Source organism: Anas platyrhynchos, chromosome 1 (assembly GCF_047663525.1).
Source record: "Anas platyrhynchos isolate ZD024472 breed Pekin duck chromosome 1, IASCAAS_PekinDuck_T2T, whole genome shotgun sequence".
Taxonomy (NCBI): Eukaryota; Metazoa; Chordata; class Aves; order Anseriformes; family Anatidae; genus Anas; species Anas platyrhynchos.
The window spans coordinates 190,527,710-190,551,892 of record NC_092587.1 but is presented as its reverse complement, the minus strand read 5'-3'; the positions used below and the strand labels follow the sequence as shown (position 1 = coordinate 190,551,892).

General features: G+C 36.4%; 1 protein-coding gene across 1 annotated transcript in view; it reads right to left on the bottom strand.

The window, feature by feature from the left end:
• The window catches only part of CWF19L2 (CWF19 like cell cycle control factor 2), a 67,675-nt gene that overhangs the window by 23,914 nt on the left and 19,578 nt on the right, over positions 1–24,183 (bottom strand). Inside the window, exons 9-10 of the mRNA XM_027468339.3 lie at positions 19,868–19,964; positions 16,869–16,958 (exon numbers count right to left, since the gene is read on the bottom strand). Of these exons, the coding sequence (XP_027324140.3) occupies positions 16,869–16,958; positions 19,868–19,964 (187 nt within the window). The remainder of the gene's footprint in view (positions 1–16,868; positions 16,959–19,867; positions 19,965–24,183) is intronic.

The window sequence follows — 24,183 nt, the reverse complement described above, 5'->3', positions numbered from 1 at the left end:
AGATTATTTAAAACATTTAAAGCTCTAAAGATAAAAGAACAGATTCTTTACATGTTGCATGTTTGTTGTAATTCAAAGCAAGCAGCATCACATTACACAAGTTCTTTTCCACATTAAGAAGGGACAGGAGATTGAACACGTATCCAACTACGCAAGTCCAGAGCAAACATAAATTTCCTAAAAGAACCAAGCTTGGATTTCTTGTTCTTTGTCATAAAGCTTCATCCCCAGAAGAAATACTATGCTTCTGAATACTTCAATAGATAATACTGAATAGCTGGTGAAAACTTTGGCTATGGCTTTTGAACACATTCCATTAGATCAGACTCCCATTTCCTACACAACTGGCACTGCAAGAAAGAATTTTACAGAGTGGTCCTTACTATCAGACACAGAAAGTTAATTCCAAAACTACTGATGATGTTGATTTACTTTATCAGAATCCATGAAACACAATGCCAATTGCTTGGTTTCAGCTCATTCTGTCAGACAGTGACAGGTGAAGTCTCTATCATTCATATGAACACACGGGAGACCCCTTTATTTTTTTGCCAGATAATATAATTCCTTATTATATTGGACATATTCAGACTGTAAGGGCAGAAGCAAACATCTGCCTCAATGAATTACCTACAAATGAGGTCATCTTAGCTTGGACAGAAAAGTGTAATCCCCAAAATCCCAGTTTACCCTTCAGCACCTAAGAGTTTACAGGCCTGTAGATCTATCAGTAGAGTTCTAGAGTTGTATTGAGTTACTCCTCCATGCATTCTCAAAACCGCTTCCATTTTGCCAGAGATGGATGGCTTAAATCTATTCTACATCCAAACCCAATCAGAATGCCTGGACTAAGCACCTTTATCCTTAAGTTTTATCCCTGGTTGGCTTAGTTCATGTTCAGCATTCATTAACACTCTTGAATTGCTCAAAAAAGGCTGCAAGACAGATTCCATGCAGAAAAACATGTCTTTTGGTGAAAATACTCTGGAGGAAATTCATTCATTTATGTGGGAGATATAACTTCAGGGCAGCTCAAGAAATTGCAAATCCACCTCCCATGATTTCTCTGCCCACCAAGCAGGGAGGAGAGGAAGAAGAAGAGGCCTGGAAGAAGCAAGACTAAAGAAAAGACATGAAGGACTCACTTGACCAGACAGAATTTATCAGGGCACCTGAAAAGTAAGGATTATCACATAGCCCAGTGATGACGGCCCTCTATGGATCCCAGTCCTGTTGACACAATACCAGGGAGATGAACGAACGTATTCATTTCCCAAATGGCTTCTTCAATACTTCCCTGCACTTCAGCTATTGCAAATTCCATGTCTAGGTACTCACAGTTGTAGCTTACACTACCACTGCCAGCTACCTAGAAGGAAAGCACAGGAGGGCGAGGCACTGCTTCACATCACCCCTTTTATGAACTCAGCCCTCAATCTTCTCATACCTTCATCCACTAGTGTAACTGCAAAAACTTCTTTATCAGTTTATGAATTTATCTCCCACCACCCAGGTCCTCATTTGGGATGGAAGTTACCATCTTTACAGCTGAGCTGCATGATGAACGTCCTGTCAAGAGCCCAGCTCCCTCCAAAACTTTCCCACTACATAGGGGTGCATCAGATGCAAATAAAGATAATAGACAGAGACACATTTGCACATATAAACAAAAAGAGAAAAGGTGAGAATTGTTCACCAGAAAAATAAGTATTCAACTTTATGGAAAGCTTAAGAATTAAAAAAAAAAAAAATTAAAAAGAAAGCCTGAGAGCTTCTTGATTACTCTAAAAAACAAAGATGTTTAGGTAAGTCAGATGATTAAATTAGAGCAAAAAGGGGGACATCACTAAATCTGGTGATATTAGGACAGCTTTTGTCAAGTCTTATAAACAACTTTATTAATCTCAATTTGAAGCTATTTTCCACCAAACAACTGACGTGCCTGCTTTACATCTGCCATCCTTGACTAATGAAAGCCTGTCCCAGAAACCCCAATCAAGTCTAAAAGTTCTGTAGATGCTGAAGTGTGCTGACTCCGATGGCCTAATCATATTTTTCAGGAAAAGTGACACAAAGCTAGAAGTTATGGAACAAAAAACTGTTTAAGTAAACCAAAACTCTCTTCTTTATCAAAGGCAAATCTCATTTTTGCAGAGCAAACCAAGACGTCCAACACTGGTCTGGCTCCAGTAAGAGTATTCAGGGAGGCACGTTGCATACACCACCACTTGTTCCCTGTATCAGCCAGATTATCTGCCTCGGTCGTTCCGTTTTCAGAACAGAAGGTATTTTCTATCTCCTGGGAGAGGGTAGGGGGAGAAGAGGTGATTCACTGAAACAGGGAAAAAAGGCTGTGTCCTGCACTTCCCATACTGTGAAGTTCAAACCTGCCTATTATCAGGCAGGTTTGAGACGGACAACCAAGGCGGGAGTACGCTATGTGTTCACACCATCACTGGGCTGTTCAGACAGATGTAAGAACTAGTTATCATCCCTGTACAAAAGCAGCATTACTTTGAAAACATAACAGCAACAAAACACTTGGTATCAGATGAGCAAAGACAAAGGATGAGGGTGTAAAAGAAGCAGGACGTACACCCAACTTAAATGGGATATAAATGCAAGTGGAGTACTCTGGGCATAATAACATACAGGTAACCAGTGCAAGTTGCTAGGGCATTTGTCATTTCTTTCTGTGTGTCAAGAAAACAGGGAGACATCTGTGAGTACTGTAATGCTTAAATGGCCTATGACTTAGCACAGCTCAGCCCTGTGGTGGTAGAAATAATTTTAACAGTTGGAGGAACTGGAGAATGGAAAGTCAAAGAAAAAAAATAAGTTCTAAAAAACAGGATTAGGAGGGAAATTTTGTGAGGAACATTTTGCTTGACAACAAGAAACTCACCAATCTGCAACACTTGAGTGAAATAACCACTAAATTTCATTTGTAATGGTAGAAAAAGACAAGAGATGCATGTGCTGGCTAAATTTTACTCTCAATGCACACGCTGACTGATTTTACCCTTACTGCAAGATAACCAGGTACAGGAAAAATCATAAAAAGAGCGGTATTAAAAAGTAGGAAAGGAATAACTGTAAAAATTTATGCACTGCAAATAGGGAAAGCAAAGACAGAGAAAATAGTATAACATATCATAGGAAACATACAACAAATGCCCTAGTTCTTTAAAGACTTGGATAACTCTACAGGTTTGGAAGCTGAAAATGTAACAGCTGACATTGCAGCGAACATTCAAAACCCAGAGATTGGTTTATTAGTCTGAAATGAAAATGACATTTCTAAAGGAAAAAAACATATTGTCCTAAACCTGACAAACCCACCTGGCCAAGCAGGGACAAAGCAGCTCTCCCACAAGGACAAGTCAAATCCATATGCAGAAGGGGATGCAAGTAACATGAGGCAGGTGAGTAGAAAGATACACCTGACTAGGGATTTCATATGAAGAGGACTCTTCAGAAATGGTTACTTGTTAGATTATTACCTGAGAATTGTGATGGGTCCTGTTGCCTTCAGCAGATGTTGCTATGGAGTTTCTAAAAAGATGCTTATCTTAAGTCCCTCTCTCCCCACATCTTTACATTGTCAAGAAAAGGGACGAAAATTTTCCATAAAGAATGGCTGCATCATTTCCATTCCCAGTCTCTAAGCTTTCACCTCATTATATAAATGACTTTTCAGAAAGATTAATCATGAAAAACAACAGACATTACAACACCAATGTTGGTTTGCTGAGGAATTGCACAGAATGATAAACAGATTCTTCAACTTACAAGCATCTAATTCCTTCTCAGAACACCTACCTCAAGATTTACGTGTCTTCACTACAAATTTTAAAATGCTGCCATGTCAAAAAGGAAGCCATTTCAGCAGCGATTATTTTCCCAAAATGAAGGTTTACAAGGTATGCTACATCTCAGAAAAACAGATGTTACATGCTTCTGAAGACAAGCTCCAAAATACTAGATACTAACAACAGTTGCATTATGTTTTTTTTTCTGATTTCTGCCTGCTGCCACAGTAACATACAGGCAGAACAGGCAGAAGTGGGAACGCTTCCATTTTTCCACATACAAGACTTCAGATGGCCTTCTGCCCCATTTGGGGCATTACACTTCCAGAAAAATGCAAATTTAACAGGAGAGAAACTGAAGAAACATAAGAATGACTAAAGGCCTAGAAAAAAAAAAAAAAAGTTGAAAGAAAAATTAGACATAATTAAGAATATGCTAGTAAGCTGCAAAAACTCAAACGGTTTTGGCAAACGACCTGCATGATGAATAAAAAGAGGAAAAGAAAAGGGTTTTAAATTGCAGAAGAAATGCAAGTTAGGTAGCAGAAATGTTCTTCTAACATTAAAGAGTGTAAAACAACAACAGTACGATTACCTAAAAAGAACATGGAATCATCATCATGTTTGGTTTGGTTTTAAAAAACAAGAAAGGCTAGAAAACTGCTAACAACCCCAGATGTGTACAATGGAGCTAGAGATGAAGGCAGCAGGGCAATAGACTTCAACAGGCTCCTGTTCACACATGAAATGCTGCAGAGGATAAACAGATGTAACACGTACTCTGAGTCGGTACCCTACAGAGAATGGGGTTTTTGTTTGTTTCGTCCACAGAGTCCTGGCACAAGACACACAAGAATAACCATATTTAGATTTAATATTCCAGAAGAATAGAAAAAGGCACAAAAGAGAGTAATCTTTAACTTTAGAAGAGAAAGTACAAAAAAAAAAAAGTTGTCGTCCATCAAAGAGAATTTAAAATAAGCAGATAAAAGGATAAAATAATTGTGGACAGCACGAAGGCTAATGTGTAGTCATGTGAAAGACTAAGAGTAATTGCATACTATGAACTAAGATGAATCCAACAGATCAAATATGCCAGGCATGGTTATTCAGAAGATTAAAGAAGTTAGTAGAGGTAAAGACACCCTTCAGTAGCCAAAATCCTATCTAAATATAAAATATAACTGAACTACGAACTGCATAAATTTGGAAAGTTTATTGTAAATTAAAAAAAAAAAAAAAAGTAAGGCAAAAGTTAATATTGAAGAGGATCTCCCTAAAAATAAACACTAAAACTATTTCTAAACACACCAGAATCAGAAAGCTTTCTGACAGAAAAATAAGAGATGATCAAGCAGTTACTGCAATATCAAAAATGATAAAAATAGATTATTTGCATTCTAAATTTAAGATGTTGCTATTCCACATATTTTATTTTATTAAATCATGGAATAGAACTTAGGAATCATCTTCAAAGTAAAATGTCAGTAAAATGTTTTCAAGAAAGCTGCCATGAAAAATTCTCTCAGGTTCCAAAAAACAATTCCAATAGATAACATCCATACTCTTCAGTACACATCCTGTCATTTAAATAGTCCACCATACAAAAATAGTATAATGTGACGAGTACAACATAAATATTTTAAAATGTGCCAAAGGCTGATTCTGGGAATTGCAATGTATTTAAGGTTTGCAATGGACAAACTCATACAAGTATAAGACACTAAAGCAAGTGTGGTATATTCGGGAAGAGCCTCTGCAAGGAGGGGTCATGACTCACAGTACTATTAGACTTTTCTGAAGGACTTAAAGCTATGTGGTTACCCATCTAACCAAAAGAGAGCACTCAGAACTCTCATTTATCTGCTGAACTACTGTCAGGGACCTCAATTAATTCGGAAATGCACCATAAAACCTCATATATAAGAGGAATTATCACTCCTCTCCTCATTTTATCGGTTGTTGTTTCTAAAACAACTCTATAGGTTTGCATTCCTATGACTATATGACACACTACCTGGTAATATCCATTCAGCATAGTACAAGAATAGAGTAATGACTTTCTTCCTATTAATAATCTCTGAAATCACCCATAAGACCTTACAAATATTCCCAAGAACTGTACTATCTTTCAGAGAAGAGGCACCAAATATCTTCTTGTGCTTTAAACAGAGATGCCAGAGAGTCTGGATTCTGCTTCTGTTTTAAATTGCTTTTATTATCTGGAATATGGATTTATTTCTTCACACAGTGGCATGGCATTACACAGCATTGCAAAGATTACTTTGAACCTTCTCGAGTTGCCAAATTAACTACTTCTATTAAATAAACGTTTTATGCTATAAATACAAAATTAATTATATTACTAAGTATTTTTCTGATATTACTATAATGGTGATACTGGTTATAGTAATAATGTGATTAAATTACACAATAATGTAATTAAATATGATACATATTATTATTATATGTTAAAATTGAAAGTGGAGAAGAGGCTCAGTCACTGTCCTTGAACCTTGTGATGACTCTTACACAAATATTATTCACAGTCCTAAAAAAGCAAGGATTGTTTGAATTCACCAAACTAGACTGGACTCGTTTGTTGTCATTAGTGAAGGAACATAAATTTCTGCTTCAGGCCAATTAAATATGCAAAGTACACAGTAGTTCTTACCAAACATACAAAATGCTATAGAGCGATTAACACAACTGAACAAAACAGAGCAGACACGTCTGCTTTCAAAAGATAAATGCTTAAATTAAATACATAAATAAAATTCAGTTCTGAAAAAGATTTTTGAACTCTCCAGAGATTGTGTCTGTTCCATAATCCTGCAGAAGGAAATGAAAAGGCTCTGCCACCACATGTGCAGGAACAGACATCCGAGTACCTAAGCAAACATGAAGTAATGAAGGAAAAAACAAAGCTTGGTGACAGTCTTCAGCAAGGACAAACCACAACAACTAAACACTAACTCTGATCTCAAACGAATTAGGTGCTGGATTAAGAATATTTTTTTTTTCTTTCCTTTCTGTTTCCTTTCTCTTACAGTCTATGGCAAATGGAAATGTTTTGAATCCATTGCTCTCTTATTCCTCTACTGGTCTAAGTGTCAAGGAGACACGTGGCACTTCTCAGCGGGCTGGACATAGCAGAAGACCTATCTTCCATCCTCTGTCTCTTTTCCTCTCGAGGTGTTTTCTTCTCCCATTTCAACTACCTCTTACTCAGTTCTGTGTTTGCACTTACACTTGAGTTACCAGAAGGAAGAGTCAACCCCATTCAGGATGAACAGCCTGCCTCCTTCAGCACTAACCACACTGTACTCACTACCTTGAACGCCCATGAAAGGTAAGTTTCAAAGCATCTAAGCATCTAGACCCTTCGGGGTCTGCCACTGAATAATGTGTATAATGGCAGAAAAAAAAAAAAAAAAAAAAAAAAAAAAGCAAAAGGTTCAGCTTAGGTCAGAAACTTAGTATTTCAAGGAAGACCCAGTAAACATAGTAATAAGCATCACTATTACAACTTCAAAAGGGATTAGGCTAATAGTGAAAGAAGATTGAAAAAAAAAATGTTTTTACAAGATCAGAAAGTTAACGTACCATAATCAGCACCCTGCATTTAACAGAGGGGAGGTACATTAGAAAACCTAACATGGGCTGTAACACAGCAACAAAGTACCAACATAAGAGTATCTTCATCAGGTAGTGCTAGGTTTATGTAGATAGCATGAGACTCAAAAAATAAATAGAATAGCTTCAAAAAAGAATAGCTTCTAATTCATAAGTGAAAACATTCATATTACAAAAGGATTAGATATATATAACTACTAATTGTTTTGTCTCTTTTTTCCCCAGTTAGAGTGACATTGATTAATAGCATGTTATGTAAAAATGTAATTTTGTCTTATAGATATAAAATTGGTTGCCCTTTAAATTCAATTTTTTGTTCTTATATTATGAAAAAGAATATTTTATCTAAACTGCTCATTACTCAGAATAACTAACCTTATCTTCTTATTCATCTCCTCTTTACATTGAACGCCTCCAATCAACCCTGCATTCAATAATTTTTGTTTGCTCTCAGTACTTATTTTCTTAGAGTATCTCTGAGATGGCCATACAGCCAGCCACAGGACCAATGCTGTGCAATGCACAGCAGCTTGTAGTGTGTCCAGTAACAAGGAAATATCAGCAAGCCACATACCTCAAAAATACAACTTTAGAAGAAGGTTTAAAGATGCAATCTGGTATTTCAAATTGCTACCTACATTTTGAAATAGTCATATAACCATAGCACAAATAAGCCACTGTAAGCATGTGAAGCATCTGTAGGAAAGGAAGAAAAAAAGACTCAATAGCTTGTTTTTATAGCAACGACATCACATACAAACTAAATTCTCAGACCATAAAAAAGAAAGGTATTGCAGCATATTGGTTCTTAAGTCCACAAATTCCTGTTTCATCGTATCAGACAGAAATGTAATATAAGACCGACAATGTGATAAGCAGAAGCTTGGCATGTGTAAACAAAAATAGTATTTAAGTATATGTTATTTCCTTAAGTAAATATGAAGATTTAGTAACAAGTATGTAGAATTCTAAGCCCAGTAAAAATACTTGAACAAATTTCTCTGTTTACAAAATAGATTTTCTCTAGCTCTGATGCGAGAGGTATTTTCAGACAATATATATCAGAAAAGATAGCTTTAAAAACTGAAAGCATCAGAGTATCCCAACTAGCAAACAGTCATTCAAGCTTATGGGGGGGGGCTTAATAATGCATCTTCATTAGCAGGACAGCTAGTTCAACTTGAAAAATCATCATTAAAGGGGTATATGTAAAATAAAATTTAAAAGAAAAGCAAACAGGTTCCTCCTTTCCATATGAAATCAGAAGTGTGTGCTGTATCACAAAGGCTTTTCAGGAATAGTTTTGCTTTTCTTTTTTTCTTTTGAGGCAGGGGGAAAGGAAATTTGTGAAGAAAGGAAATTTCTGAAGAAAAATAGAACTCATTATGAAGAAATTTTGTTAAGGTGCAGACACACAGCAATAAAAATATGCAGAAATTCTGCTTAGTATTAGGAGAAAAACCGACCTAGAACTATGGCACCGCTGAGTGCAAGTGCTGCATGGCACTTGGAAAGGACTTTTATTTCTAGTGTTAGAACATACTCCAAAGCTTCACATGATCTGCTTGAAGTTTTATTCACTCTGCTCTTATATCCCTGTTAATTGTACTGAAATCAGTAAGAAATATTTCTTTTACTTGCTAATCCAGTTTTTTGAGTACTTCTTAAATAAAAAAAAAAAAAACAATTTCCTCTAAATTACATTTAGGAAGTTAAGGAACTTTGTCTAAATATGTTTTTGTCTTATAATTGTTTAATCTTCTCTAAATGACATGAGCAAGAGTTTTCAGGAAATACTCTCACAGAAGCTGCACATACCTATTATTTCTGAAAAGTAAGCACTAATGCTATTAAAGCTGTTCTGCAAATGGATGCCCACTTTATTATTCCTTGTTTTAGTTAGAGCGAGTCATCTCTCTGAATGGGGAAAACAGACTTTTGCTGAAAAAAAAGAATGGTACAGCCATCCTGCAGACAAGATTCAAGTGTGATAGAACAGCAATGATTAGAAATTATGATGCGCTGAAAACATTTGAGAGTAATCAGGCCAAAACCCATCTGTTGGAGTATCTCCACACCATCCGAAGCTCCAAACAAAATCACAGGTTTTCATCATGCATTTAGCAAGGACCATTAACCCTCAATAGTCCAGCTTTTACACAGGTGTTTCAGGTGTATTCTTCCATGAAAGTTTTAAATAGTTTTTAAATAATGTTTGGTCTTTCTCCTAAGTCTTGGAAACTTACTACAACTGTACTCAAGTTCTGCATTGGGTATGGCACACCGAAAGGCCATGCAACCCTGTAAAATTAAAACATATTACAGGTAAGTTTTGACAACCAAATGTCTTTATTGCAGAACAATCTGCTTTTATATTCTAATTTCCAAAACCTAGAATGTTGGTACACCTGCAATTTTGAATGCTACTTTTTAAGTGTGGGGTTGTTTCAGTTTTCTAAACATTTCTAAACATTGCATCTGAGGTATTGACTATATTTCTTCTTTCACTTCTTGTTCCCAAGTATTAACTACTGTCTAATCGGAGTTATTTCAGTTTTGTTCCACAGCTGATTCCTCTCACCTACTCCTATTGTCATATGGTTTAGTTGTCTCAGGATAAAAACTGTTCTGCAAAAAATATCTGGGCATGGTCCTGTGCAAACTACTGTTGATGTCCCTGCTTGAGCAGGAAGGTCAGACCAGGTGACCTCCAGAGGCCCCTTCCAGCCCTTACCATTCTGAAATCCCGTGAATTTCTTCAGATAAAGACCCATTATGTTCCATCCAGTCTCTGCTCGATCGTAATTGTACATAATGGTATGTAATGGATTTTTGCATTTGAAGTATACTAAGCTCCTGATGTTATAAAGGTTTTCACTAAAAGATGAGCCCTACTTATGCCATAAAACTGGCTAAATTAAGAGGCAGTTTTTCCCTCCACTGTAACATGCCCTCCACCTGAGAGATGCACAAGCAATGGACTGGAGAGTGTTATCATTGTCTGGAAAAAAGAAAATTCTCCCTTAAAGCATTGTCATGTTAGTAATTTGCATACTCTAAAGTGAAATATATTGCCTGCCAAAACTGAAGCCTATTGTTCTACACATACCTTGCCCAAAGGACTTTACAGAAGCACTATACATGCTTCATTAGGAAAAAAAAAAATTAACAGATTTCTTCAGAGTTTTTTTGCTCTTTGTTGTGGAAAACATATATCAAATGCCATTTTATTTGTTATGTTTTAAGAATATTTATTTAATAAGTCCTACTAGATTGAAGACACCTGCATTGTCACACAAAATTCAGTTATTCAAATGAAGACTTGCTATGCTGTAGTCATTCATATTTTCCTTACAATTTACCTCAAATGTATAACAGAAAAGCCTTTATTGTTTTTTCTACTTTTCAGAACTGTACTCTCTTTTAAATACACTATGACAGTATATTTTCTACCATGTTATTTTGCTTAAAGTACCGCCTTTTACCTTCCATTCAATTTTGTATTAGTTTTTGCATTTTAAACACAATTCATCATTATTAAGAATTGTCTCCAGCAATCACTCAGCACAGACTACTTTTTGTTTTCTGCATACTGATTAAGTGTTGTGGAACCCAATAACAGGTTTTAGGTTGAGAAGGGTGATTTTTGTGTTTTGTTTCAGTTGGTTGGTTTGGTTTTGCTTTATATTGTTTTTCCCCCTTTAAAATGTATCTATTTTCAACTTTGAGTATAAAATTGCATTAACAATTTTTATAAGATTCATACATTTACATTTAATCCCCCATCATGAATAGAGTTTACCCGATTCTGTATCATGCCAATATATTTCCTGATCAGAAAACACAAACAATTAAGCCAGTTTTTAGCAACACAAAGGCAGACTGTTTTTCATTTAACAGATTTGACTATTTCTTAGAGGACAACTGCAGGGAGCATTGAAGGAAGTGTGAGAAGAAAATGGAAAAAAAAAATCTTAAAAAATTTTTTTAAAAAAGAAAAAAGGTAGGGGACACAAAGCACATTGTAAACTATTTAGAATCATCACGAAGAACACCTTCTACCTCCAAATTAAAGCATAAATGCCTTCTCTAACAATGGCAAAAAGTGAGCTCCTAATTAAGAGTATAAGAAGAAAGGATGCCTCCAAGCATTTGTGACTCGGTGACTTAAAGACGCAGATACCATTTCTATACAATTCCCAAGGGGTTTATTTTTCATTAACTTTTTCAGTCTCTTCTTGAATTTATTTAAACTTCCTGCATCTACAACATTCGAGAGCAACCATTCTGCAAAGAATACTTCTGCATTTGTTTCCAATCTGGCTTTTGCTCATTTAATTTGTTTACTTCCTAGGCTTTGTACCACTAAAAATCACGGCAAACAAGCTGCATCAGAGTGGTAATGTTTTAGATAGATTTTGTCAAACAAAAATTAAGAATAAAAGCATAAATTACATCAGTTATGACTGGTACTGACAATAGCAGAGATAAGATCCTCAAAACTAACACACACACACACATCGGGAGTCATGTAGCACTTTCAGACAACAGAAATACAAACTATGCTTAGAGATAAACCAAGAACAGGTAGAAGTTATTTTTAAATGCTGAAGCCTCCACAATTTTCTGCTTTCTTGATACCGAGCCAAAAGGACATATGGTTTCCTCCCTGTTAGAGCAATGGAGCCAAATTCAAAATGTTTTACAAGCAGATAGGTCAAACATTTACTATGTTTAGTTAAACAGAAGGAAGTGTAGAAACTTTGTATCCCTGATCTTACCTTACTTAATAATTCGTCAGTTTTATCCATAAGAAAATACAGACTTGTATCTCAAAGTGAGGACAAGATGACTCCAGCTTTGAGAATGTTTAGGAAGAAGATTAGGTGGGGAACTCACGGCATGCACATGTCCTTGGATGTGTGAATAGTATGCATGCCTAAATTGAAACTGTAAGGTACGAAAGATCAAGATGACCTGAGCATGCACAAGAATTGGGTTCAACCAGGAAACACACGGAGGAAGACTATCAGTGACCACCAGCAGACCCCAAAAGACAACCAGTAGAAACAAATGCACATGTGTCAGGGACATTTACATGTTTCAATGAGTTCCAGGAAATAGTACAAATATGTTAACTGTTCCTTGGAAATCTAATGAATACGTATATTTTGACTGCATGTAGCCTTTGTAGTTAGGCAACTCAGCATGCACACTAGGTGCAAAAGACTGCCTGCTCTCTAAAATTCCAAACTGAGTCTTAGAAAGTTTGTTCAACCAACTTTTACAGTAACACTCTCTCCTTCTATTCAGGAAGTATTCATTTTTGTCATCTATGCTAAAACAGAAACACTATGGCACAGCAGCCTTCTCTTACATAGATTCACTAGGGCACAAAGTGCATCTTTGCTTTTCTCAACAGACCAATAAACATTTACACATAGGCATTTGAACATGAGCATCATTTAATTCCACCTAAAATTAAATTCAGGATTAGTCCAAATGCCTCTTTTGCACATTCAAACTTTTTTTTTTCCCCATAGATTGAGAAAGTTGCCTTGTGCCAAAGACAAAACAAGCACAATCTACACTTTGAATTCACTTTTTAATAAGGTTCACTGCAAATGCATTCACTGTAATTGTATAAATGCAATGCAAGTATTGTCTACTTCTCTCTCACTGGAGCTGACCATGCAAAAGCAGTTGAAACACCTGTGCATTTTGCAATTAGTACTTGAATCACAGACTTCCCATGTCCAACAAACCCACGGTCTCTACCCCAAGAGAGCTGTTTAATCCAATGCACCAAACGTCAGGCTTGTTCAGTGTTTAGAGTGTTTAACCATGGGCTGTCCTGATCTAATTCCATGTTTCAAAGTAGAAAAATAGCATCAGAACACTTAGTAAATATTACTAATACAGAAAACAGTCTGGTGAGCACTTAAGGATATCAGATGCTGACATATTTAGAGGTGCAAAGAGAAGAAATATTAATAAATTACCTTTTACTAACAGTTGTCTGTTCCTTTGCTAACTTAGAGCAGCCTGAGAGGCAGCGGTGTGACAGCACTGGGAAGTTGTATCTTCGTTAATGCACTTTCAGGCATTAAGCCTGACACTAGCAGTGCTTAGCTCTCCTAACACAACTGCCAGAGCACACCAGGTCATAGGCTACTGAAAATAATTCATTTTGCATTTAAGCGTCTGATACGGATATAGATGGATATTTAGAAATTTTATCAAGAGCATAAGGTACAAGAAAGAAGTAGGAAACAGCGTAACTGAGAAATGAAATATTTAAGATCAAAAACAATGTGGAAAAGATTAAATAAGTTCAGTGAGCCAATATCCCCAAACAACATTTCTCTAGTATTTTTCTTTAAGTACCAGAAAATCAAGAGAACCACTACCCATGCATTCGAGAGGAATACATATAAAAACCAACCTCTCTAACCCTATAAAAACTATTTAAAAATTCGTATCTCAGTTCAGACAAAATAATTTCTTCTATAGAGACCCAAAACCCACAAGCAATTTAAGAACAATTCAACTAATAAAATGTTACTGTTTCTGCACTTTGTACACATGGAAGGCCAGCAGTTGAAAACAAATTAAGTGCTAGACAGGCAAAATGAGGGCCACTAGTGCATAAAAAAACACTTCAATAGTGCTGAAAAATAGTTTCAGACAAAGTCACTATTATTTTTTCTTTCAATATCAAGACAACCCAAACATGCTTTAGCCTGTACTGAATTTTAATCTGGGATACTTTCATACAACAGAAACTTACGATGTTATTATTTGCGTTTTCTCACTTTGATAGAAATGTCACATTAACTACCAAGAACAAAAAAGAAAACAACAAGCCTCTTCCTCAAGATAACTTTTAGCTACACAATTACCCAAATGGACTTATTCAAAATGCAGCTATGGACTTCTCCCTTGCTTCAGTATCACGTACAATTTTCTTGCTATTCTAGGTTCAGAAAGATGGACACATTTGTGCTTTTTGGCTTCTTTCAGCTGGAAATCTCCACTTTTAACTTCTAAAGGCATTACTAGCAGCAGGTCTTGAAACTAAGCATGACTTTGGCCAAAAGGAACAAAGTAAAAAAAAACAGTCCTACCAGGACATGTAGGTTTGAAATATCAGGATTTGAAAATCGTGCTTAAAACCAACAATTTGGGGTCATTTGGGGGTAGAATTACTGTCCAAATCAAACAAACTATAAAAACTAGGATCATCTCTATTCTCACTTAAATTAAATAAAGCAGGATTTAAACCGCCACTTGAGAGTCCCTTCCCTCCGTAGTTTCCCGATCTCTTCAAGGCAGAATAAAGCCAGCACTGTTGCCAGAAGAATTGATCCTGTCTTCTGTACAAACCCCAGCCACCCATGCCCCCTTACACTAGCATGAGTCTTTATTCAGTCACACAGTGAATCAAATTGGGAAATTGATCCATGTTCAATTAATCACAAAGGAAGAAAAAATAAATAAAAGACTAACTAGGGAGATTCATTCACTGCTTCTTGAATTATCTTCCCAGTCCTCCCAACAGAAATGAAAATACAGCAAAGCCATGTTTTGGGACCTTTCAGCACAATGTTGGCCATGCTGCTTCAAGGAACCAGAGAGAAACCTGCCTGAAACCAGCCCTGCTGCATCTGGAGGGCACCATTTCCACTGGCAAACCATGAAAAGTCCATAACACTGTAATGTCAGCAGGCCTGGTTCTCACCAAGTAAAGATCATTTCCACAAGACAGCTGAGCTAACACAGAAAATAAGCATTCTGAAGTGAAGAGACCTGAAAACCAAGCTCATACGTACAGGAATTATCTAAGATGCTGATCCTAGGCTTCAGAGAAAGCCAACACGGAAAGCACAAGGGTAAATGTTTTGCATCCAAGACACTTCAGAGGGGAAAGAGCCCTGTTTCTAAATCCCTTCAATCTTCAAATAAAGTTTAGATCAATCACAATACTAAGGTGGTCGTTGGAGGCTTAGCCAAGCCCCCGTGGACTTGAAGTATTAACAGTTTTTTTCCCCATTGTTTAAAGGGAATACAGAAGGAGCAGGTGCCTTTTAAGTCTGCAGACCCGACTTAAGTCTATAAGCACAGTAGAGTGCAACACTGAAGATGGACAGGCACATAAAAGACACAAGAAAAATCAAATAGAATCGAATAGTTCAGTTGGAAGAGACCTACAAAGATCACCGAGTCCAAATCATAATTATCATATAGCATATTCTTGAATAGAAATAATAATTCCTTCAAGGCTTCAGGGCAGCAATCTGGTATGTTGTAGACTTCGCTATACTAGAAATATCTGTAATTCCTCAAAAAGACTCCTTCTGGACTACTTAGACATTTTTCAGATTCCAGTACAAAGATTGACTAGGAGCCATGACAGGCCTAATCAGAAGGATGCAAACATGTTTTTCATAAGTTTAATTTCTCAGTTCCCAAACCCTTGCATTTCTGAACTCAGTGCTTCTGCACATATTTAGACAATATACATTGCACAGCCCCCATCACTTGGTAAAAGCAAAAGCTAGAAGATCAACCACTGTCAGGATGACAAGGGCTAGAATGGCCTCATGCTAAGTATATTTTCACTTTTTTTTTTTAATGACTCTCCCTTTAGAAAATTCAAGCAGTATTTACATCTTGTACTTTTGCAATGACCACATGTTGCTAGTTTTAAAAATAATTTAAATCAAAATTAAGATAAAAATCAGACTATGGTTAAGGCTTAAGGCTGCTCAAAATTGTTATTCGTAACTCATTTTCCAAGGAATGTGTCTTTATAACCTTTTCTGAAGACCACCATAACCTCACCGTCTATTTCCAATTTTAAAACCTGAATATATTTTTCTGTCATTACACTACTCCAGTCTGCCTTTTTTTTTTTTTTTTGTATATGCACAAAAAAACATGCCTAAGAATTGGTCTGCAGCAAAGCATACAGTTTACCTACATAGAGCCGTGGCACTATTAAATTCTTGTGAATTCAGGGACTGAGACTTAATACTTTAATATGACTGTCATGATGTAGATGCTAGAGGTCAACCTCCATTTCAATCTGCCTTCTTAATGACAAGCAATATACTAGTCAATAGAAGAGTCTGGGATGAACTCTTCCTGGAAAAAAAATCAGTGGCTATTTGAACTCTGCTGACAACACGTGGATGAATTTTTACTGTTGAACTGGGGTCAAATTAGACAAATCTGTGATGTTCTTGTCCGAGTCTCTTCTCCATCAATGAGGACCACAGCCCATAAATGAAGGTATGGACCCTTCCTTACAAATCATGCCTTCTACTATTCTTAAGTACATTTCATGTTCTCTGTGATTCATCTTCTGCTTGCATTAACATTGTATTAACACAACAAAAAATATTTTTTTCCCCTTACCTCTCCACCAGACTTTGCTAGGATCTGCTGCTGAGTCTCTCTTAATTTGCGTGCATTGTCAAGTTCCTCTTGAAGTTTTGAAGCTAACTCCTTCAAAAAAAGTGGTATTACTGAATTAGTTGAACCATTTTAAACTTTTAGAAGGCTTTCTATAACAAGTAACTATTCGTTTAATTTCTTTACATTTTGATATATTTTTTAAAACCCTAGTAACAAAAAAGACTAAAGAAAATATCTCAATATAATTCACACGGCTCTTTACCAGAGATAAAACACAAATAATCATCCAGAACAGAGGTATCTGAAGTATAGAAACATATATTGTAATAAGAACACCAAAAAAATTATGTTTAAACATTACAGAGTTAATGAGAAATGTTTTGTGCAGCTAAGCACAGATGCTACTTCTATTCTTCTTTTACTATAAGGATATTAGATAAGGAAGCTTGAACACATCAAGTGTATAATACACACATACATGCACACACACACAGTGGAAATAGAGAAACCTCTCTCAGAGAATTCTGCTAATGCAGTTCTACATTTCTCTACATCATGTGTCCAACTTGGCACTTAAAACCTGACACTTAGAGTGTTAAAATGGAGAGGAGATGGAAAATGAGAGCGACACACAGTCTTGACAAAACTGTGTTTGACACTCTTGCTCTCTTGCCCATCTCTTCATGAAGTAAAAGGCAATTTAGATGCTCTTGGTTTGCTAAAAAATATCAGGTGACAACCTATTAATCTATAAGAAATACAATCATTTATACTCTGACCATTTTGCCAGTTTCATTGATTGGACTCCAGCAATCATGCCAACACTTTGCTCCCCCAAAATTAAATAATTTGATCAGTGCCATGGAGCGAGTCAGTAACAAAAAAAAAACCTTGGATTTCATTTGTCCCACATGGTAAACCTCGAGCTCCAGCCACTAGGATGTCCTGTTATATAACCATCTGTTCCGATGAGTGGGGTGAACTTGTTTAAAGTTCAAGCTGTATTTTCGATCTGACCAAACAAAATCCATAGAATTTTTTTAAAGAGCAACAAGGCAAAGATTAGTTATTTTATGATTTATATTGTTGGGGTTGTGCTATTTTTTTCATTTTCTAAACTAATTCAGAGTGTATATGTAGAAAAAAAACAAATACAAAATTAACAAAATTGTAATGTTGTCTTCTGCTACATGATCTTGGTCAAAACAAAACCATAGAATAATTAAAGAATTACTCTCTCCTCACACACCACCTGTATGTTTATTTAAAAGACTCCTATTCTGTTACTGTCAGGCTAAAAAGAAAGAAAATATACTTGTGCCCAAACTTTCATCTAGACCATGCTACTGAAGCACAGCAGAGGATGAAAAAGTCTCAATTTTTGCTGGTCTTCATGACAGTCTTTGGAAAACTTCACACACACAGACACCCCCCACACACACACATTATAGGAATTAGTGTATAGATAGCTTCAACCATCTTCCCCATGGAAACACAGGGCTATAAAATAACATTTTTGAGTTGCTGGTACTAGTCCATCACAATCCTATAATATAATTACATTAATTCATAAATACACTTTTTCCTCACCAGTGTATTTCTATCCCTACATATTAACTAGAAAAACTACAGATTAAAGCATGGAGGCAAATACTTAAATCATTAAAATTCGTTATGTCTTAGAAAATACACAGCTGTAAGTTAGTTACTTCTAATTCCCTTTTGCGATTGATAAGATTTTAAATGGACGGGATTTCAATGAAAAGTGTACTTGTTCAAATTTTATAAAGTTACATACATGCATTTGTGTCTAAAGTCTGTGAAAAAGATCCACAAAATAAAATGTTTAAAAATATTTATGAAACACTTTTTCCTATCAAATTTAAATTGTGATAAGGGCTTTGTGAAAGACTAACACTATATCCTAATCCAGCAATAAATGGTATGAAAACCATCCTAAAACTTCCTACAGAGAATCAGCAACCCTCATGCAATATTAGCCTGATACTTGAATTCATAGCATGCCTTGCTTGTTACTTAGTGATGCAGATTTTGGTGCACAGGCCTCTTTTACAAGAAGCAAACAGATGCACTAATAATTAATTAAAAAAAAAAAAAAAAGAAAAAAAAAAGGAAAAAAGTCCATAGTGATAAGATTTACTTCTAAAAGTAGTATCCTTTGAGAATCTTCATAAAAAGTCATCAATACTTTAGAGCAGCTACTCAAAGCATTTGTAAAACATACTTTAAAAACTAAGAGTATGACTTTGTTATAACTGAAATTTCCAGGCAGTATTACTGAATGCAAATAACTCAGTATAGACATCCTTAATGTAATAAAAATGTACTTCCAGAGTTCAGCGTTCAAAAAGAGTAAATTTGTGATCCGTCAGGTTGCTGTCTGAAACGAGCCTTCAAAAGCAACATTAAATGTGCAGCGGTGGATCTCGGCTCCCAGCCTCATGCAGATCAGGCAGGGTAGGCATTTTGCAGTGCTGTCCACAAAACATTACAGTTGTTCCCACTGCAGAGCTGGATGCAATAGTCTATGTGACTCTTCAGTTTCTAAATCCTAACCTAATGTGTTATGCTTGTACAGCAGAGCTATGGATCACAAGCATCTTCTTGTGACAAAATTAATGAAATAAAAAGCTCAAGACACTTTGTCTCATAAACACTGACTAGGAGCTTTGCATTTTTCACCTGCTCCATGCTTAATAAAAAGACATTAAATCTTACAAAAAAAAAAAAAAGAAAGAACATCTATTCTGAGATATGCTGCCTTGTATACAAACTTGGCAACCTGATCCCTCAACTCTAGTCTATGAAGCATGGCATTTGAAGAAGTTACATTAAAAGTACTATGTTTATTATCTTCAAGTCTTATCTGATCAAAGCTCACAGAACTTCTCAATTGCTTGAATAAACACTTTTGTTGCTGTTGTTGGAGCTTCAAAGAAAAATTCCAGTAAAGCATGACAATTTTTCAGAAACATTACCATGTTTCCCATGAGCTCAGCTTTCACAATCCTGGCTCCCAGTTTGTTCATCTCCTCTTCACTAAGCACTCGAGGTGGCTCATCCTTTGATGTATCCCTGTAAAAAAAAACACAGCTCTAAACCCATATAAAAACAATGCAGTATTCATCTGTATAATTATTTTATACCTACTGTATTGGCATATAAGCTCCAACTGTCAAAATAACCAGTAACAATGTACCATGGAAATATATCTGCAGTCAATAGTAGTTACTGCTTACAACAATTCTCGTTTACAAAGAACACTACAAAAGGTGTCTGAAACCAAAAATCCTACACAATGCTTTCACAAGGTATGTTTCATTTCACTTTTGAGGTCATTAAAATGAAAAGCACTGCCTAATGAACACTTTCTCAGCATGAAACAATGGTCAAGAGCCACCTGCAGTTATAAACAGACAAAAAGAAAGGAAAAGATGAGTAGAAAGAGTAACGTAAACCCATCCTGCATCCATCCTTTCTGGCTTTGGCCATGCTCTTTTACTCGTCAGCTCCAGCAAAATCACCCGTTTCCTAGTTCCTCTGTATGCCAAGTGGTCTGCCACCTCAAAGACTATTTCTATGCCCAAATTTATCTACTTACAGCACAATCTTTGTTTATAACAATGTTTTGGCTGATATGGTAGAATTTCCATGGAAAATTAACTGGTACCATTTTTAAAATACGAAATCTCCCAGGGAGACTATTGCTAATAGCTTCTTATAATAAATTACACCTCTAAGAATTACTGTAAAAAGGTAAACAACTTTTGCTCATTTTCTCTAACCTTAGAATAGACTAAAACCAATTAACCCTGAAAATAAAATAGTTAACAAAAGAGATATAAGAATATAGCTATGATATTGGTCCCTGCTATTAAAATTAAGAGAAACAATTCACTCACTACTCAATATGATTAAATCCTATAGGATTTGAAGAATGGGAGAACTTTGAAGATGGTGTGATGTTTAACTGCCAGATGTCTCATAGAGAAAGATTACCAAAGTTACTTTTGTCTGTTTTGAAGATGTCCAATCCCAGAAGTCAACAAGAATCTTTACATAACTTTACCAGAAGAAGAATCTAGATGACGTTCTTAATTCTCCTTCACCTGTATTTTCAAAACAAGCCAGAGCACCTCAGTAAAAGGATCAAGAGATGGTTATTACTTTATGTATGTTTTTAAAGTAGCATGAGTGCTTGAATCATCCATCACCTAAAATTTTGAGACTAATGACGTGTTTTTCATCCTGTCTCAGATTTAATTCTGAAGCAGTCACGTTATTAAGTGTGATTTTCAGCAAACACTAGCTGGATGGACTTCTCCCATGGGGAGATCCCTTGGGCATCCAATCAGCACCTTTAATTAACCTGTGTCATAACTGTCCAAAACACTTTGATTTATAGGTTGAAGAAACTCCCCGTGTTTTAGAAGCAATAAAACCTAAAAGGTACATCGTCAGTGTGAGAGATGAGGAATTGAACCAGCAACACCTATTAATTCAAGTCTCGAGTCAGTGAAGTTTACTTTTTGAGACTGACTGAACAACCCTGGAAGCGTGCGTGTACTACAGCCCTTACAACTTTAGGAGGAGGAAGAAGAAAGTGGCAGCTTATAAATTGTTCCCCAAACTAACTGCCCCCAATAGCCAACCCTGAAAAATTGCAAGAGACAGAACAAAACACGGCTCTTCACTGAAGGGAGCAGGAACACAGGTCAGATGCTGTCTCAAACACAGCAAGACGAGGCACACGGGGAGCTGAGAGTCAGCTGAAAGGAGCTTGAAAATAAGCCAATAAGCAAAACTCCATTGTTTTCCAGACCTAAGAAATTTCCACTTTACTAATATATCAGCTTGGTAATCAAATTGGTTAAGAAATAGAATTACGATATAAAAGCAGATGCACAATTGGGTTTAACAGTACTAAAACAGAAAACATGCAAAAGAAAGTATCAGCTAAATAGCTTCTATGCTTAATTCTCTTCTGTGAAGGAAAGAAGAAAATTACCTCAAGTTACCTTTTCTATCATAACAATTTAATTCAACGTACTTGAACAAGCAAACCACTTCCGTACACAATCTAGTTTCCCAAATTTTCCATTCTGCCCAGCTAGAATTAGCATTGCACTTACTACACGTGGTAACCAAAAGGTAGAAGGTGCAGCTTTTGTACTTGTCATACAAAGAGAGTCACCATTACTTAACGAAATACAGAAAATATGATTGTAAAGCAGTAGTTGCTTGTTTTGAGACAACAATCAAGTGACTGGGGTGCCCAGAGCCAGGATGAGAGGCAATGGGCACAAACTGGAACACATGAGGTTTGGGGATTCTGTGACAGTATCACTAACTACTACTTGTTCATTATGTGTTGTACTTGGTCTGGCAAGTTTATGCTCCTCATAGCAGCTCGTATGGTACTGTTTTACACCAGTGACTAAAACAGGGTTGGTAGCACACCGATGTCTTGGCAATAGCTGAACGCACAAAGACAACAGTCCCCCAGCCCCACGGGAACCAAAAATCCATGGAGCAAATCAGAACAGATGCAGGGTCTTCACAAGGTCTCTCTCACTATCTGTGCTCTGGATGATCGCCAGAACTCTCTTGTTGTTAATTGCTCATCATTGTCAAACGAAGGTGCACTGGATGTCAGAACTTGTATTTGACACCAGCTGTATGGCAGAGGTGTTAGATCTTGCTTTCTCCCTTTCGTTTCTTCCAGGACAAAAAGAGATAAGGAGGGTAGACTTTCTAAAGGACTGTATGACATTTACACAGAGTATTTGCTGCTAATCAGTGACACATTAACAAGGTACAAGTTTCATATCTGTATAAAAAAGGGTATGAATTAAGACAAAAGGTAAAAACCTAACCACAAATAATTGTGCTTTCTTTTTTTTTTTTTTTTAAATCTGTGCACAAAAGCAGCTATGGATCACTGCTCCTTAACATGTTTTTATTTTTCCCAGGCATACAGCTCTGAGTGTATTTTCATTTTCATGCAGTCTGTGCCTGAACTGCAGTGCAGATGCACTTTGTGCTCTTCCAGCTCCTGATAGCACCATCCCTCCCTTACACAAACACCAAGGCTCCTTTATGGAAGGCAAAACAGACAGAAGACAAGTGCGGACCATGCAGATCTGGCACTTGAATGAAGTCATGAACAAAGCACAACTCAGGATCTAAGCAAGTCTCACAGGTTCCAGCTGAGATAGGCCATAAATCATTCTAACCAGAAGTTTACAAACTGCACATTAGTGGTAAGCCCCAGGCACTTCAGGGCAATAAATACTCTGGCAGTATCTGGAAAAATAAAAAAGATCGCTGGATTCAACCATCTAAACGTCTCATACACTGCAGGTGTAATGCTACCAGGTACTATTCTCAGAGTAAGTAAAATGAAGATAGATTTCTCCTTTTCCATCGAAGGGAAATACTAAAACAAAACAAAAACAAACAAAAAAAGCATGACAAACACAAATGGGATTTCCCATAGTGTATGCAAACTGCTCGTAGCAGTATTGGGAACAACTCCTGCCACAATGCATACTCAAACTCATGTTTAGAAAATAACAATGTACCATACATAATGCAGTCTCTCTTCCTGCTGTGAAAGAAAATGTAAATTTCATTAGCTCCCTTCAAAGTAGAAAATGTAGTAAGTAAAATCTAGAAGAACTACCCAACCTGTGCAATACAAAGAACCGTGTAGACACAGCCACCTGTTTCTGGTTGGCCACGTGGTATGATTTAATGCACAATTTTCCTTTGCAAAGATATAACGGGGTATCTGGAAGTACTATGCGTAGGAACAGTTGTAAGTAAAATAAGTAATTTTAAGGTATTGCCTTGTTATTAGACTCCAACAATTACACATTAAATATAAATTCATGATTTCACTTAATTTTTTTTACACAAATAAGTGACAGGTGGTTATGAGAAACAAGAAATTAATACCTGACTGCATTTCATCAACTGCTATTTCCAACTAAATCATATCAGCCACCTTACATACTCAGGCCAACAATAATTAATTGTCCAGTTTTCCCAAGCAGTTAAAGTCTATGTGCCAGCATAACACCACCCTGACTCAAATGCTTTTGCACATGCTTACCTACTATCAGAAAGACCTGAAGGAAACCATTCACAGTAATTACCACACTACTCCTATCACTGGAAGAGCCAGCAAGCTGGTAATAATGAAGAACAGGTGGCTTTGAATGGAGTAACAGCTCGGTTGTCTGCAACTGATGTTTCTGACCACCCCTCCTTACTACTCTCCATTGTCTCT